The sequence below is a fragment of the Heteronotia binoei genome, chromosome 7 (genome assembly GCF_032191835.1).
Source record: "Heteronotia binoei isolate CCM8104 ecotype False Entrance Well chromosome 7, APGP_CSIRO_Hbin_v1, whole genome shotgun sequence".
NCBI classification, from domain to species: domain Eukaryota; kingdom Metazoa; phylum Chordata; class Lepidosauria; order Squamata; family Gekkonidae; genus Heteronotia; species Heteronotia binoei.
Window position 1 is genome coordinate 79,995,674 of NC_083229.1, and position 18,934 is coordinate 80,014,607.

Here is an 18,934-nt window from a genome sequence, read left to right on the forward strand (position 1 = left end):
TCCAGCAGCTGTAAGTGGAGGAGTGGAGAATCAAACCCATTTCTCCAGTTAAGAATCCACACACTTAACCAGTAAACAAACCACCAAAAAGCTTCACAATTCAGATGTTAACCCAAGAACCTTCAATCTCAGCTCCAATGTGAGAAGAAGAGAGAGAACCCAGGAGCCTGAAAATAAGGTTCATTCTCAGAATGAAGTAGCTTTTATTTGTGATATATGAATATAATTTGAATTCCATCTTCAGTACAGTCTAACACTTTCTATTTCTCCCTTTTCAATGTAGAATAGGCCATAGTCAGATTCTTCCCTTCTTAAGGCAGGTTTTTTGAAGTTCCTAATTAATAGACTTCAATTTAGCTTTCACCCAGACTGTATCCTTAAATCCAGACTGGAACCATGAACTGGCAAGAGAGAGCTTGCTATAAACCTGAAAAATGTCCCAGGTTTACAGAAAAATCTGAAATCTAAATTTGAAAAGTAATACAATGAAGGGTTAAAAACACCAAAAATAATAGAAACAGCAAAGCAGCTTTAAGAAATTAATGACCTCAGGGGCTACTGCTAGGCAGCCACACAATATTGCTAGCCTTTGGGCCTTAGTGTCTATCATTGAAAAGCAGGGGCAGGTCACTTTCCATGGCTGTTTTAATGAAGGACTCATCAGGACCATGTTCAGTTGCAACTATTGGCAACTTGGCACCATCCAACCTGAATGATTCACCGAAGTCTGGCTGCTTGCTACTGTTCAATAACAGCCACCTCATGAAAGCCAGTGTGCCATAGTGGCTGGAGTTTCAGACTAGGACCCAGAAGACACAGGTTTAAATTCACCACTCTATCACAGAAGCTCTCCAGATGACCTTGGCCAGTCACACGCTGTCAGCCTAACTTACGTTACAAGACTCTGGTGAGGATAAAATGGATGAAGGAACTATGTAAGCTGCTTTGAGTTCTCATTGTGAAGAAAGGCAAGACATGTATGAAGAAAACAATAAATTTAGCTGAATATGTGGGGCAGATAAAAGGTAGGTTGAACAGCACATGAGAAGGAGAGAAACAGGGAAAGGTGATTTCAGGGTTGCCAGGAGGAGCAAAAGAGGAAATAGTAGGGGGAAGGGAGAAAATGAGGTGCCCCCGCAAGTCCTTGAGCTTTCAGCTTGGCTGCTGTCCAAGCAGAGGTAGAGGCTGCTGGACAGGGAAGAAGGAAAAGCTGAAGATCAAGGGAGTAGATAAAAGTAGGTTGGCCAGTGGGTGGGCAGGAGAAAAGGAAGCAAAAAAAGAGGAGATATGAGCTGTCCACACAAGTCCCATGCTTGAAATACTTATATTTTGCATTTCTACACAAGTGATCTCAAAGTAGTCAACTGGACAAATAAGATTCAACTCCCAGGATATGAGGGCTGTGATTATTCCATCACATCATTCAAGTCCAGCCATTTATTTTTCCATATCTAGGAAGATACGTTAAAAAAAAATTAACCTACTTTTTCTACCTGAGTACCAAAGAATGTAGGAAATGTTTCTGTTCATGGTGCTGAAGTTGTATTATTTAAGAAAGGCTATCACATGAGTTTTAAGAACACATCAGCTAAGAGTTTCTGGTTATCTATTTGCATGTAAAATATTTTTTATCTAAATACATGAGCCTTGCCATCCAAGGGAGGGTGGGCTAGGACTTTAATAAAATAAATAAACAACACTAGAACATTTAGATAGTTTGGAATACAGACACCACATAGGCAGCCCTGGGACCTTAATCACAAAATGGGAAGGATTTATATTTGTCAGTTCATAAGCCAAGCATAGTTAACATTGAAAAAGTGATTACATGTTCAATATGCCTCTGACCTATGAGTAGACAGATGCACTAATTATCTTAAAATATTTCAGAGAGAACACCTATAAACATTGTTATCTAGAGGGGAAACTGCTCGAATGTTTAATTACTGCTCATACAAATAATGACTTGGAACTTTATCTGAAGCTGACAGAAGGCATGCTCTTTATTACTCAGCTTTCAAAGTATTTCAAAACACACAGATAGCTGTTTCTATTAGTTTCCCTCCTATAGAGTGAAAATTTAATTTTATCAAATAAAGCAATTATGTATAGCATACTACTACCAGATGCAACTTTTAAATAATCTTGCTCAAATAGCTTTTTTTTCTTTTAATGAATAATATTGCTGCAAAAATCTCAGAGACAAGCTGCCTAATAAAGTGGTGTGTCTTAAAGGAAAACTGTCAAACCGTAATCTATCAAGCAGAAGGTTTTGATAATCAGATGCTCTTTGACATCTTCTGGGTCAAAGACAGGGGGTTATCAGACACCTGTACTTGGAAGCAGGGAAGCCACAAATCTGACAGGCCGGTATGAAAGCTTATATTCTGAAGCTGGTTTATATCCCTTTGCATTTTGTCATATAAAGACTATGGCCTTTCAATTCGTTTACAATCTGCAAAAGTTAGGCAGTTTACTTTTAATTGTTCCCTAATTTTGTAGTGCAGTCCATTTCCATGGTTCGTAGCATGTATTTCACTGTTATGATTGTATCAACTCATTCTGTAGTTTGTCTTGAGCCTCAGTGAGGAAAAAAAACTATAAATTAATAGAAATAAAAACCTTGCATGATGAAAAAATGAAGTGTTGCAAGCTCTGGTCCTATTTTTAGGATAAGAACAATGTTAAGAAATGTTTTCTGCATAGGAGACAGCAAAAACAGAAACAAATAGATTCCTTTTGCTACAGAATGCAGTGATTTCTTTCTTAGCTTGCTAGAAAATAAGATTTTTGCATAGCAATTCTAATTACAGTAGAAGGACTTAAATGAGACATTTTTGCTGTGTATAAAACATACATAGTTAAGGAATATATGGTACAAAGAATCCACCAATGAAACATAACAATCTCACAGAAACGTAACTATATGTCATTCTCCTACTTTACCTTCCCATCATTTCTCTTGTCCACACATTTTTTCTAGCTTGATGACAGTGAGCAAATGGCCCCAGTGGACTATGTAAATGTAGAGAGACTGACAAGAGAATACTTCTGTCTGCAAACTGCATTAGATCTTTCAGAAACTTTTGATATTGTGGATCACATAAGTATTTTGAATTTCTTAGAACATTTGATTGGGGTACTGGGGCCAGCTCTCTAGTAGTTTCATTCTTCTCATCTAATTATACACAAATGTGATCAATGGAATGTTAGCTTGTCTCCGTGGGATATGGTACATGCAGTTCCACATGTGCTGATGTTCTCCTGCCAACACTCAACTCTACGGCTCATTAACTAAGCATCTGAAAGTTGTTATCTGTCTTGAATTAGTGTCACAATGAGCATAAAAAGAAAAGAAGCAACATAAACATTTTAAAATAAAATTGCAAAGAGGTATGAATCCAGATTAAGGCTGGATCCAAGTAAGATTGGAGATCTCTAAGCCAAAGGGAATTAATTTGCCTGCAACAAATGGAACAATTATATCCTCTGCCTGATCAAAGTTGCAGCTAAAAATGCTTCTAAATATAACCTCCCCCACTCCCAAAAGCAGATTGTAGCTGTGGTCAGAAATAAATCTTATAGTTGCACAGGTTCCTCTTGTTTCTTTTTTTTTAATATATAAACTCATTGTGCTAATATATGCACTTGCAATGTCCAATACTGACTACTGTAGCATGTTCCACATAAGACAGCCCTGGAAGGTGACTCAAAAGCTGCTGCCAATGTATTATGCTAGCCTTCTGACAGTTACTGGAAATGTGATCTTATTAGAATTCTTGTTATCAATTGCACTTGCTAACTTTGCTTCTGAGTCCAATTCAAGATGCTTTCTATGAAGCCCTTCAAGCTGGGACCCACATGCAAGTGACCTCCTATCCCAGCATCAGCCCTCAGAGAAACTGCAATGTAACTGGATGTACCGTCCACCGTCGATATTCCATCTATATCTAGAAGCAGGGCCATTACTATTGTGGCTCCCAGCTTTAGAAAGATTTCAGCAGAAGACAGAAGGTGATCTTCTTTGACAAGTTTTTATTACAGATGCAAAAGGTTATCATTTGGGCACATTTTTAATTGATTCTGTCTAGCAAACTGTGGTTGTGCTCTGTTCAAATTGACAGTTTGTGCTCTTTTTAACATGAAAAGTTATTTTACATGATTTTAATGCTATCTCTTTTTTTGAGCATTTCAGAAAAATATTGATGTCTGAGAGAAATTAAGCAACTGTTGTGCCAGCACAGGCTGTCCACAGCCATATCAGTAGCACCCATAGTGGACTGGACAATACATCTTGGATGTGTGTAGGTTTCATTGTACAGCTGTCATAGCAAAGAGGAACATAAAGAGTTTTGTAATCAGCTGATTCACAACTGTGTATGTGTGCCCTGGCACAATATTTTACTTAAAATATTTACATATCTGCTTTTCTCCTGACAAAATCAGAGCCCAAGATGAGTGGTCTCCTTGAACACTAGGCTCCAAGGGAATTTACTTTCAGTGAATTCCAAAGAGAATTTTCACGAACTGAAAGTGCACGATCAGCATTACTTTTCCTCCATAGTGGCAAGTTTACATTTTGCACATTCACATACTAGAAAGATAAGCTCAGAAACAGACTGAGGTCTAAAATTATGATCCTAAGAATCACTGAAACTATTCATCATTTTCCCTGGGGAATATATTTTAAATAAGATATTTTTTCATGTTTCATCACATGCATTTAATACTTATTTTGATAAGCAAAGAAAAAAATGTTATCTTGCATGGGGAAAAACAAAACATCATTTTGAGAAAAAAACAGGGAAGGGAAAAGTCAACTAAGCAGATAATGTGTTCTACTGAACTGAAAGAGAAAGAACTTAACAGAGAACGGCAGAACCCTTCCAGCAAATACTTGCAAAATCCAAGGAAACATTCTCATTAACAAGAGACACAGCATTTATGTTTAAAGCTTTTCTCTTCCATGTAGAATAAAAGACAAGCTACACTGCTATGATCTTAGTCATACGGTGGGTGGGGGGAATAGAAGAAAAATGAGTAAACTGATAAAGGATTGTATGACAGAGTGGTGAGTGAATAGAGAAGGGAAGGCGGGTGGGATCAGTAAAGTAAAGATGACATGGCAGTTTATGCATGTGGCAAACGGCTTATCACAGGCCCAAATATGAGGAATGATGTTCCAAACATGAGGAAAATGCACGCAAAAATTGTCCAAAGGCCTGCAAAATAACTCTAGTAGCAAAGGAAACAGGAGCAGATAGCCATTTAACTTACGAGCAAGGTCTCAGGAGCGGGCAGAGTCAAGCCCTCATGGCTCCTGAGGTACCAGCTTTTCATGCCCAGAGAGCCAGTATGGTATAGTGATTAAAGTGTCAGATTAAGATCTTGGTAAACCCAGGTTCATATTCCCACTAGCCACAGAAGCTTGCTGGGTGATCTTGGGCCAGTCATACACTCTCAGCCTAACCTACCTCATACAGTTGGTGTGAGGATAAAATGGAGGAGGGATGAATGATGTAAACCATTTTGGGTATCCCTTGGGGAGAAAGGCAATATAAAAATAAAGTGCCACAAAGGCCACTTAGCCTGGTTTGCTCCTGCGCTATTTTTAACTTCCATAAAACAAGGCATAAGCTTGATTTGGAATGGAAACTGCTTCAGAAACCTAGGCACACTGCTCTAAAGTTGGAGAAAGGGCAGGGGATGAAACATACTGGATTGGATCCAGTTGGCTTTTCTGCTGGTGGAAAAAAGGAAGAGGGTATCCTTTGAGCACCAAACCGCCCCCCTGCTATGCTTGGGATCATGGGACCTGCATAGACAAAAGGCATGTTGGATGGGAGCTGTAGTTAGGAAGGGCATTTTGATATTGAGTGACTGGATCCAACCTCTTCAAATTACCAAATACTGGACTGATAATTGGCTACGCATAGGATAGGAGATTCCAGAAACCTGCCAGACTGAGAGACAGCTGGAATTCTGCAGAATTCTAGGAGTCTGGATCAAGAAATCATGTTACTGAACTGATTTCCCAAAGGCAAGTTCCTAGGTAAGTGTAAGAAATAAATGGAGAAAGGTGGGTAACGCACTGGCATTTCCTGTAGTTTGCCCTTGACCATGAAGAAAGAGAAGATTTTGATTGGAATATGATAATGCTGTCTGACTAAATGCAGTATCATGAGGGAACATTCAGTCAATGGTGAACAAGTCATTGTTTATAGACCCAGGTGAATTCTCACTAGCAGTAGTGGAAGAAAAAAAGAGATGACTAAATCTGTTTTTGAATATAGGGTCTGGTTTTGGAGCATCTTTGAACAAATGCAGATATCTCCCTGTCACCACAGACGTACCACTAGCCATATACAGCTGAAATTAGAAGCAAAGTTTCCAGGGCACACAGGGAGAAGCTGTGGTTCAAACTCAGTGGAAGATCCTCTGTTCTGTATGCAGAAGGTCCCCAATATGATTACCAGGTGGCCCTGAACTTCTTCACAAAAAGTTAAAATACCAGGGAGTTGCTGTGGCTGCATTTATTTATGGGAAAGTCAGTGAACCAGGATAAAGGAACATAGAGATGGACAAGGAGATGGAAGCAGAGAGGTAATAATAAAGCAATATTTGTTATGAAGAAAAGGAGTATTAACAGAACAACCATTAGCAGCTGTAGGACAGGCAAGAAGAAAGAGGAAAAAGCAGGCACATAAACAGCAAAACTGCCAATATAAGCTACAGTATAGCATTCCATGTGCACAAAACAGAATTTTGTTCTCCAATAATGTTTGTTTTCCAATAATGTTTAGAGAGCCCATTACATTGCTGCATTTGGGAAGTGGGATTCTTCACAGTTATCTCAATTTATTTTATTTTAAAGTATTATTCAAAGTTTCTACAAAACAATAAATCAAAAGTTTAACCCTTGGTACAAAAAAATACAGGCTGGGGAGGCAGTTTGGAGAAAAGTTGGAACAGTTACCTGAAAAATAGAATATGTCTTCTATGGACAGTGACAGGAATATAGCAGGATGCAAAGAGGGTGAAGCACAATACTGAAAAAGTAGCCAGGGTTACAGTGAACAAGGAAGCAGTTGTTTGGAGGAGGTGACGGGAAGAAAGAAGGGAGCTAATTTGGCATAGACCTACACGTGTTCAGCTAATGGGGAGTCAAAAACTGTACAATGTAACTATACATAATATTGCAGTTCTTTGTTCTCAACATATATTTACTACCAATATGACTAAATCACCCCCCTGTGTATATTTCACAGAAGAACAGGTGTTGCATAATCTCCATTCACTCCAATGGAGCTTTTCACAAGCCCCACACAAATATTTGCACAGTAACAGTAGTACTAGATACACAGCCACCAACATCTTCCTAGGCAGAAAAGGCACTGCTCTTTTTACCAGGACTTCAGAGCCAGAGCTCAGCCTTGGATCCTCTGAAGTTATTAAGGGTCAGGGTAGGAGGGGTGATGAGGTCTGTGTGTGCCAAACGGATTCCCTCTGCCACAGAAGGAATCAGGAGTATAGTGTCAAGAACCTTTAATCACAGTCACTAATTGTTGACCTTTCAGCATATATAAGGAATATGTTTAATACAATTAGATGGAAAAAATTAATGGTTCAGTACAGGGTCTTTGAAGAAAAGGAACCTAAAGATGCATTAGTGATAGAATACAGAATGGAAAGATGATAGTTATTCCAAATTAAATTTCCCAGAGTACAAAGATGATGTGATCATAAATAAAGAGGCAGCAGGCATTCATTTAATTTGGAACCTCTATAAATGCTAGAGGTTAGGAGTACAGAACATTCCAAACACAAATGTTATATATTCCAGGGTGAATGATGGTATGTATGCAAGACTGTGCCAGAGCCAGACCCTGCTCAAATCAATTGGAGGGGGGGGGGGAGCTACAACAACAAGGATGCCAAAGGAAGAATGATGGATTTGTAAAACCAGGCGCTCAGCACCACTGGGGGAATGAGTATTAAAAGAGGCCTTGTTAGGCAGGCAGGTGGTACTTAAAACAGACCAACCACCCAGGGTCCAGATTCCATAAACTGAGATGTACAGCCTTAAATACATAGCTGAAGATTCAGCCCTTGGAAGCCCCCCATCCTATCCTGCAAGCTCCATAGTACAGATGTTTAATCTCTGCTTATGTTACTCTGGAAAGTGCCATCCAAAATTTCCCATCATCCCAACGCATTTTCTGGCTTCTTAGGAGCTAATATATTTATTATGACAAACTTCCAGTGGAGAACAGTTCATTCCTTAGATTAAATGAGCTGTCACTCACCCACACAAGCTTATATCACAACAAATGTGTAAGCTTTCTAGGTGTTATCAGTCTCTTTTGGTTTGGCAACAACGCACTCACACGATCATCATCCTGGAACTTTACATAAATGAAAGCCACTGGGCTTACCGCACACTGAAAGCAAGGCACTCTGCACTTACTCAGCGGCGCCCATGCTTAAAAAAAAGAAACACACACACCCTTTATTGCCGATGCCTTCACAAAAAGCCCAGTGAGGAGGTCCAGAATACAAAGACGCTCCACCACCCAGCCAGCGAGTACGGAAGCAGAAGGGTACCTACCTGTATTTCCTGAAGAGCTGGTCGGACTCCCGGAAGCCGTTGTTGAGCAGCATGTTGATCCCGGCCAGTGCCAACTCCGAGTCCTCGATAGGCAGCGGCCCCTCTCCGATGCCGCTGTCCTGCTCGGAACCAGCCATGGCAGCGGGCAGGTGGGAGACCCACCCGGCTCTCTCCCTCCGCCTACACTGCCCTCTGCAATAAAAGTAAAGCCGAGGCACACGCTCTCTGTCCCTTTCGGGCAGCGTCCACCTGCCCTCGGTACTCCCTCAGCAGCCGCCGGTCCTATTGCTCCCACAGCCGCCAATAACTGAGAGTAGCGCAGCCGGTGAGGAGGACTCTGCAGCCCTTCAAGCAAGGGCTCGCCTGTAGCGCGCCTGCGCGGAACGGAATGAGCGTGCGCACTGCCAACGCAGAAGCCTTTGCCCTGAACTCTTGGTACCCGTTTGGAGGGGCTGTTTTTGCTTTCAAGAGGAAAGATGTTGAGCGGCCCTTGTCTGTAGGTCCTTGTCTGCTTTTTTAGAGGGGTGGAGATAGAAAGTTGCTGCTTCTTTTTCCGAGGGGTGGCAGAATTAAAAGCAGCAATTGTGTTAGGAGAGAATGTGAGACTTATCTTGAATCAGATTCAGGCTCTATCTAGTGCAGTAATTTCCCCCCTATCCTATAGTATAGTACAGGGGTGTCGAACTGACGGCCAGCTCTGACATAAATGAGACCTTGTTGGGCCGGGCCTTGTTGTATACGTATTTAAGATTAGGTAGCAGAGATTCAAACTTTTTAAAGGACACAGACAAACACAACTAAAGATTTTTTAAAAAACCCTGAAAACATTAGCACTCATTAATCTTAAAGGTGATTTCTTTGTATTTCTCCCATGGGATCCAGGGAACTGGGCAAAGGAAGCTCTTTCTCTTCCTCTCCAGGGAGCCAAGAGGAGCCTCAACCAATAGAGAAAATAAAGGTTTTGCTCTGTAGCTCCTGTGTGATTGAGCAAGCCTTGCAAAGCAAGTTGAGATGCAAAAGGAAGCAAGAGGGAGGGAGAAGGAAGCAGGCAAGAGCCAGTTGCTCAGGGGCCTGATAGGAGCCCTCCAGAGGCCTGATTTGGCCCCCGAGCCGCATATTTGACACCCCTGGTATAGTAGATACTTCCCGGGTAAGCGTGGCGTGAAGGCAAGAGCCCTCCCCCCACCCGGGCAGCTATTGTTCAGATATTAGCTGCTGCTGAATATGGAAGTTCCATTTAGTTATCATGGCTAATAACCACTGATAGTTCTACAGCCTAATTCTAGTGCTTTCTAAAAAGTAAACTCTACTGTTTTTAATAGAATTTACTAGCTGACAAAGATAAAGAGAGGTATGATAGGCTATTAATTGTGTGTCTGTTGAAAACAGTTGCAGTGTATTTCTAAATATTAAATAACATTCAGTTTAAAAAAGAGGAGTAAAAAAAACTGTATTTTTATTTAAGTATAATTACTTTGAGGGAACAAATCATGATTACGCTGCCATGGTTGTTTGTGCTGTGCTGACAGCAATTGATCAAATATCCCATTAATATATAGTTTCCTGAAGCACAAAATCTCATGAGACTTGTAATAAAAACTACAGAACCTCAGCTTCGTAATATTTTATATTTAGGTTTCTGCCAGTATGTTTAAAAAAAACAACAACTGTATATCTATTACTTTGTTCAACCATCCTTTCTTCAGTGCAGTAGTTCTTAACCCTTAATCCACTGCCTCTTTGCAAGTACACAAATTATTTTATTGAAACTCCGCACAATGTATTTATTTAAATGTTTATATGCTATCTTTCCCTTCATTCAAAGTTGCTGACAAAAAAATCCTGTTATACTGGTAAAAGGCAATTACCTTTTTTAAAAAAGACAGGGAAAACATAGTTGCACAACTTTCCTTCAACATAGCAGACCAGCTCTGGATTTGGAAATACCTGGAGATTTTGGGGGTGGAGACTGAAGAGGGCAGTGTCTGGGGAGGGACCTCAGCGGGGTACATTGCCATAGAATCCATCCTCCAAAGCAGCCATTTTCCCCAGGGGAAGTGATCTCAATAGCCTGGGAATCCATTGTAATAACAGGAGATCTTTAGGTGCCACCTGGAGGCTGACAACCTTACCTCATCATAATAGTCTTATGAAATTAACTACAAATTGCCCACGTAAAACGAATAGCATTACAGTTCTTAAGGGATGTGTAAGGCCCTTTGCTCTTTCTTAGGAATGCTAATTTATAAAGGCTGGAACTACCATCAAAAAAATAGCAGGCCTATGCTCTGTCCAAAAGGACAGCCTTAAGGATTCAGCCATGAGAAGGTTGTGAGGTGATCTATGGTAACAAGTTCATAATAAGTATAAAAAGTGGACAAAAAGTAGCAAGGCACATTTCTTTTTAAAGGGATACCTATTATAAACATGTAATAAATAGACAGGTTTTATCCCCAGTGTGGGGTGAGCAATATAAAACAACTCTCCTTTGCTTGCTGCCAGATGGCACTCTGTGCAGGGGAGAGGGAATCCCTAAAATCTGAATGCCTCCCAAAGTTATAATGGCCCCCAAGTGTTGTAGTTTGTCCCCAGGAGGGCTTTATGGTTCCCTGTTAAGAATAACTGTTTCAAATGACTCAATATATCATACATAATTTTTCCATCCTGTATTACATCTTCACAACCACCATGTGAGGTAATTCAGAGAACAACTGACCCAAGGCCATCCAGTATATTCCATGGCTGAATGAGGAGTTGAACCGCTATGTCATCAGTGCTACTCATACACTCTTAACTGTACCAGAGTTATAGGGGGTTCAGACTTGTTTGTAAAGCATGTTGCTGCTTTATAAGCCCTTTCAATTAATGCCAGAAGTGTGAATAGAGGGTAGACCACTGAGAGATGGGTGGGAGCTGCCACAACAAGTCAACAGCCCTTGCTTTGTGCGAGGCAGGTGGGAGCTTCTGATGATATTGATGATGATATTGGATTTATATCCCGCCCTCCACTCCGAAGAGTCTCAGAGCAGCTCACAATCTCCTATATCTTCCTCCCCCACAACAGACACCCTGTGAGGTGGGTGGGGCTGGAGAGGGCTCTCACAGCAGCTGTCCTTTCAAGGACAGCTCTGCCAGAGCTATGGCTGACCCAAGGCCATTCCATCAGCTGCAAGTGGAGGAGGGGGGAATCAAACCCGGTTCTCCCAGATAAGAGTCTGCACACTTAACCACTACACCAAACTGACTCTTCTGCAAGTTGGTAGCCCTTGTTTTCAGCCTGCCTGCTCTACATCCCTGGATAAACTAACTATCCAGGGGTTCCAGGCTGCCCCCTCCCAGCCACCGATGAGGGATGGAAGGGTAGGGTTGCCAGATCCAGGTTGGGAAACTCCTGGAGATTTGGGACCTCAGTGGAGTGCAGGGCCATACAGTCCACCCTCCAAAACATCCATTTTCTCCAGGAGAACTCTTCTCTATAGTCTGGAGAAAAGCTGTAACTCAGGGGAATCCCCAAGTCCTACCTGGAGCCCAGCATCCCAATGTCTATGTAGTATACAATACAAACTAAAAAGGTGATAATTAGGGTATGTATTATTTTATACTAAGCCACTATTCAGATTACAACTGTTTCTGTGACTCCCTGGCTTTACTTTTTAGAAGGCTAAAAGGTAACATGATTTTGCAAATTAAACAAATAGTGACTTTATAGGGTGATTCATGGAGGGGGAAGTTGCAGCTATTTTGGCCCACGGGGCCTAGTTGCAAGGAGAAATTAATCTAGGAGACACACACAGCTCCCATTGAACATATAGTTCACACTCAACAAATGTAATGTGTTGATTGGCCTAAAACAACAGAGACTGAGAGGAATAGCCATGGTGGAAGCCGTGTTCTTAACTTTTCATGGCACAATTGCAGTCCAGGCATGTCAAATGTTTCTGAGGATTTCTAGCATTGAGAATTGTATTTCTGCTACACCAAAACTAATGTGATGTATTTCAAATGCTACTAGCCAAGGAATTGTATAGGTTCTGTGAGCATTACTGTCTGTCGTTAATAGTTTTATACTTCTTTTTGACATTAATATAAATTGCATTTAATCTCTTCACTAGCGGACATCAAGAGATCAGCAGTGCTGCAGACTGCAAGCAATGTATGTTGCATAGTGATAAAGATTGTAGAGTAGGTGATCTCAATGTATACACTGGACATTGAATTGCTAGGCTTTGATAATGCGAACAGGATAAAATGGTGAATATTAAAATCCAGTTATAGAGAATTATTCTTTTAAGAAATGTATTACCCATGTTTACAAAAATGGACACATTTTGCAATTTGTGGAAAAGATAGCACAAGAGGAGACCTTCTGCATCTGTCTCTTTTTTCATTTGAGAGAATATATATGCTGCCCTTCTGTTTTCTAAACACTCAAGGTAGATCACAATTAAACATAAAATGCAATAACAGTTACATGAGTTGAAATATTATATAAAGCATGTAATCCATCTAAAATCCAGGGCAACAAAAGCCTTCACTGATCTTTCCACAACAGATATTTGTTCAAGTTTTTCTGGAAGATTGTACAGATGATTCCACCTTCTTCAATTTCCTTCCTCCTGCTAGATGTCTCTGTGAAAGGGCAAGCCATGTACACGGGAAATAGTTGCCAAGTGCTGGTTTTTGGAGACCATACTTTGCCTTATACTTGAAGCTTACTACAACCCCAAAGGAAAGGCTAGTTCTGGGGAGGGCTTGGCTGCAAACACGGTGACTGTTACTCCCTCCTTGATAGTCTCCTCTGTTCCCAAAAATCAACCATCAAGACTTAGGTCTTTGTGACAGCTATTCCACACTATCAGGACAATCCTAACAGATAAACAGTGCAGTCATATGCAATTGTCTAAGCCCATGTTGGAACAATGTTTCAAGCTGTCTCTATCCACAACATCTGTCCTGGAATGTCATTTTCATATAGAATTGCTGATGGGAGCATGTTCATCCTGGCTAGAAAAAAAAACACTCAACTATAGGTGGAAATTGTTAGAAATTTCAGGTAGGCTGACAGAGCAGACCGAGGTTGGAGACCAACTGAAAATAATTACCAAACCCCTGGCTTTAGAGGATGTGCTTGTCCTATCTAACTTTACTATTCTCTTTTTCAGCTGAGAGATTGCTACAGCTTTGCCCAACTTCTGCAAGGTTTCCATTTCTATTCCTAGCATCCTTTTTTTTTAAATAAATAAGTTGAAACAATGGGAGGGTCTGTTAGCTGCATGGTATTTTTCCACAACATGGGGCCTGGATATGCCTACCAGCATATTTTTCGCTACCTAGGCGGATAATAAAATACCATATACATTGAGTTGTCATTCCCTGTGGAACAGCTGTTTCTTAAATTGCTGCTCCCATTTTTCATGCCTTACAAGACGAAGATCCATGTCTAAAAATGCACCTGCACTTTGAGCATAGCAGCTCAGGATGCAGCATAGATGAAGATTATAGATGCCTTTAAAGTGATATAAGACGTGCTTTGAACAATTAGACTTCCCTACACATGTCTATTAGACTCCATTGCACATGACACTCAACCCAAGCAGATGGCTCTCCACCATCTTTAATGACAGGGATTGGACCAATCTACCCTGGCAGTACATACGTGGAACGTTTCCTAGCATTGAAGGTACTCCCACATAGCATTCTGTGTTCACAGGAGCACTTGTTTGCCCAGCAGAGCTGCTGGATTTAGACAAGAGTGCAATATTATGGGACCATCTAAGATCGCCAGTAGGTCTGGTGAAAAATACCCTATCCTTTTAATAGAGGTTTGATGTGTGGAAATGGCAGCTGAATCTTTTCATGGCATGGAAATAATTAACTGGTAAATAATATCTTATTAACCCTATATTAAAAAGACAGGATCTTTTTCCTCCAAGCATTTGGCAACTCTAGACATACTGTAACTATCATATGTCTTTGCATGCATTTTTTGCTATCTGTAGTTGAATTACATTTGGGAGTTTGGAAAGAACACTAGAAAGCTGTGGGAAAGGAAATATTCTCCAAATGTATGAATGACTGTTCTATAGCATAATTTCTGGCCTTATTTTCTGTTCTTTCAATTAGAGATCAGCATGCAGTTTTGTTTGCTTACATGACATTTCAGAAATAAATGCTTCTGAACAGAACTTCTGAATCACTGCAGTAGTGTAAGAAGTAATTGAAAGGCACAGTAATAAGGTAATGACATAATGAAATCAGTGGTTACTAAAGTCTTTCAGGCAGCCTAAGTCATATGTTCAAATTTAACTCATGCTGGTGATGTTTGAAAATTACTACCATATGATAGCTGTGTTAGGCACTCCCCATAAAGTGATCCTTTGTTTTCATGTGAAGACAGGAGGGCACTCTAAGACATCCTTCCCCTGAACCCTGAAGGTAGGAAGTAGGTTGCTATTTGCTATCTCTACTTGGGAGGGAGTGCTGGCCACCTTGAGGTTTTTCTTCTTCTTCTTGCCTCCTTGTGGGGCTACTAGAAACCTCCACAATTTTTCTTTCTGCTGGGTTGGTTTTTTTCCTTCATTGCCTCAGCTGATATTGCTTTTGGGTGGTGGATCCTGCATAAGGATGTGGGACTGTAAAGGTTATGGGAGGCTGTTTGGATGCACTGCTTGGTAAGATCCCAAATATTTCACTTCGAGTGAAAACGGAACATTGGAATTGTGAAGATTCTTTTTACTTGAAATACAGAAAGACAAGATGAACTCCCATTCTTCAGGAGGGCAACCAGGTTTCCTTATGAAATTGCCCATGTATATGTACCAAAGACCACTGTGTTATATGTACAATGATCTATATTTTACACAGCTCATGAAATACATAAGAACAAACCATTGTGACTGGCTGTGGGCACAGCTGGTAGCTATGGAAGACCAAGAAAAGGCTTTGTTCAGTTGCCATCCAATCTTTTCTATCCAGAATTGAGAATCAGAGGTCTGTAGTCATGCACAGTAACAAATGGTGTTCCTGTTTTCACTTCATATTTGACATTTATTTATTTATTTATATCCCGCTCTTCCCACAAGAGGACTCAGAGTGGGTTCCATCATATGTTATTAACTATTAAAATCACTAGATTAAAAATCACAGATTAAAACATCTAAAAACATGCTAAATATGGAGTTAGGATTTAATGAACTAGAGCTAGCTAATTTTATGCCCTTTGTACATTTGGAAATATATGTCTACATACTCCAGGTTATCATTAAGGGTTCTCTGTCACTCCAAATTGTGAATAGTCCAGGGACAAAACTACAGGACTGAATTTCCTTTGGAAGACAGGACATTTACAACTGTTTGTACTGCAATCTCCTAAATCTCTTATTTTGCATTAGATCCCAAAGAGAATGTGCACCTCCATGCCAACTCAGACTTCCGAACCAGAACTACATTGGCAGTTCGATCTCCCAGCATGTTATCAAGTATGTGGAAGTCCAGTTTTGATTAGAATTGAGCACTGCAGGGAAGGTACAGATTGGTATACCAATCAGTTTGCTGCCAAAGGTCAGTATTTCAGGTCTGGAAAACAGCATTAAGGGAATCAACAAGAATTTAAACGTCTTCTCCTCCTTCATGTTCCCAGTTAGAATCAGGTCACCGTACTACATGTCTGATGACTGTATTAAAGACGCTATATGAGGCAGCCATCTGGATAAGTGAAACTTTTGAATCCCTAGATACCATATTGATTCAGTTTTTACATCCAATACTGAGAATCCAAAAATGTGTGGCAGGAACTGTGCTTAGGTTGGAGCTTATGCAATGCTTTGTTGAATTCAGAGCTTGATTGGCCACTTTTAAGTTAAGACTGAAGGTCCTTTTTCAGATTAATTGTTTACAGGCCTTCTATACCTGTTGACACATGATATTTATAGAAATGCTTGGTCAAGACTGATAGATGAGAAACTGGAATTGCTTGGTCTTCTCAATATTAAATGAGATGACTCAACAAGAGGCCTGGAGATTTGCAACGTCAGGTCCAAATTTTCTGGGACACAGACTGGCCATCCATTAGTAGATAGTGTCATCCGCGTACTGATGGCAACCCAGCCCATACTTCCAGGCAATCTGGGCAAGAGGGTGCATGTGGATGTTAAACAACATTGGGGAAACACCACCCCTTAAGCACACTGCAGTTAAGCAGCTATCCCCCAATTGCCACCCTTTGTCCCTGACCTTGAAGGAAAGAGGAAAGCCATTGTAAGGCCAACCCCTTAATCCTGAGGAGGAGGAAGAGGAAAAAGAAGAAACCCAAATACACACAAACCCTAGGAGCTTCAGTCATGGAACTCCCAGCATCTTGTCTAGTTTGGCCAAACTAGACCCAACATGCAATTCCTTGTGTCTTTTCCCCTGACTGTTTTAAAAACAGCAGTCCAGTATTTTATCTTTTAAAAGTTTACATTAAGTGTTTGAAGAGTACAAAATTGACAAGTATACAATACTAATTGTATTACTTTTTTCAAGTGTTACATTAAGGTGTTACTATAAATGCAATATATTTACTATATCTGGAATCTGATTGATGATATAACAGTATTCCAATATGGAAACCATATTGCCTCAAATTCCTTTAGTGTATGTGTATTAGTTATAGGTTTCATTTTATTGTTTAGCCATTATACATATTTCCGAAATGTTTTTGTACTGAAAATTAATAATTAGGTCTTTGTCTATTTTCCAGTTATTTGCTATAACATTTCCAGCTGCATATGCAAGTCAGACTTATGACACAAAACAAAGTGCAAGCTTTCAAGTTCTCCAGTCTGGATGTTTAAAAAAAAAAAACCCCAAAAACCCCAAATACTTCTCTGTGTTAAATGCTCTCTTCCAATTCTGCAGGGCAAGGGGTTTTTAGAAGCTTTCTCCATGCTAAGTTTTCTACTTACAGTGGGTTTGGTTTTATGGGCTAACATTCAACGATGGGGTGCCATGCCCCATTCCATCATCTCTTTCAGGGGCACATGTTGATCCAGCATATATCGAACCTTGTATTGCCATAACCTTCATATAATTATCGCAGAGAAGTTGTGCTTTAAAAATAAGGCTGTTCATTTTATCTTGGTTCCATAATAATGATGACATCATCCAATTCCTAAAGAAATTGCCCTCTTTCCTGTAACATGAGTGAATGGCGCTCAAAAGAGCCACAGAGTGATACCATTTATCTACACTAAGGATTGGCCAGGTGGTATAAGCTCCAGCTCCTATGAAGGCTCAGCATCCTTGCTTACCAGTACACTGAATGGTATGTCCATTTATCCTACTGCTTTTTCTTAGCTATCCTACCACAATATCACAGTCAGCAAATTATATTATTCTAATTATATCATCTGGGAATAGGATACATAAAGCAACCTATCAAAGACCATTCTTTGCTATATAAGTTATGGAACCCTTTCCCTGGAAACTTATCAAAATCCTAGCCTGAATTTTTTTTTCCATTAGTGCTTAAAACCAGTTAATGGCTTATGATTAAACAGACATGAAGAAGTTTGCATAATTGATCTACATATTAACGTGCTATTTACTGTTGCTTAGCTAGAGCTCTCCAGTGGGGCGGGGTCAAAGTCTGAATTATTAAGTAAATATACTAACTGGTGATTTGACTGGTGAATTGTCCATCATCATTGTGCATCATAGCTAGAATATTACTAAATGGGATTGTTTAAATTTTTTGTTTCTTTTTAAAAACAGTTTTATGCCACAGGGTGTATGCAGGGTGTATGTGTAAGCAGCCATTATCACAGATGTTGCTCAAGTCTTCAGTTTTATGCCTCAGAATCTGCCACTTGGGCCTTCAGTAATGAAACTCACTACTTAAATATTTATGAGACTGGGATGTTACATCTGTCATAATGTATTTGTCATACAGCAAAGAAGCCCAACAGTCAGAAAGACACAAAAGAATATTTCTTTGTCTCTTCACAGTTTCCTGTTAATGTTGTGCTGTAAATTTGAGAACTCTGCTCTCCAGAAATTCATTCTGTCCATTTCCTGATGTATATTGGTGAAATCCCATGCAAGCATCCGGATATCTGATAGATATTTTAGAATTTTGGATGTTCTCTAGGATAAATAGAGAAGGTTGTGTCGTACTCTGTCAAATATAAGATTAAGTTCTGCTGCATAATGCCTTTACGAATGTGGTTTTGTATCCAGGCAGGATGGTTGTCACATGTACACACATATGCAAAGCTGTTCTAAATAGTAACTCTTCTGAGGCCTTACCAAAGGCTTGCCATAAGCTAAATCTCCCTGTCCTTTTCA

The 18,934-nt window shown here is 40.1% G+C and overlaps 1 protein-coding gene across 1 annotated transcript in view; it reads right to left on the bottom strand.

Moving 5' to 3' along the window:
- Nucleotides 1–9,015, bottom strand: part of TTC39C (tetratricopeptide repeat domain 39C) — a 97,657-nt gene extending 88,642 nt beyond the window's left edge. Inside the window, exon 1 of the mRNA XM_060243895.1 lies at nt 8,609–9,015. Coding sequence (XP_060099878.1) covers nt 8,609–8,745 — 137 coding nt within the window. The 5' untranslated portion in view covers nt 8,746–9,015. The remainder of the gene's footprint in view (nt 1–8,608) is intronic.
- Between the last annotated feature and the right edge of the window lie 9,919 nt (nt 9,016–18,934).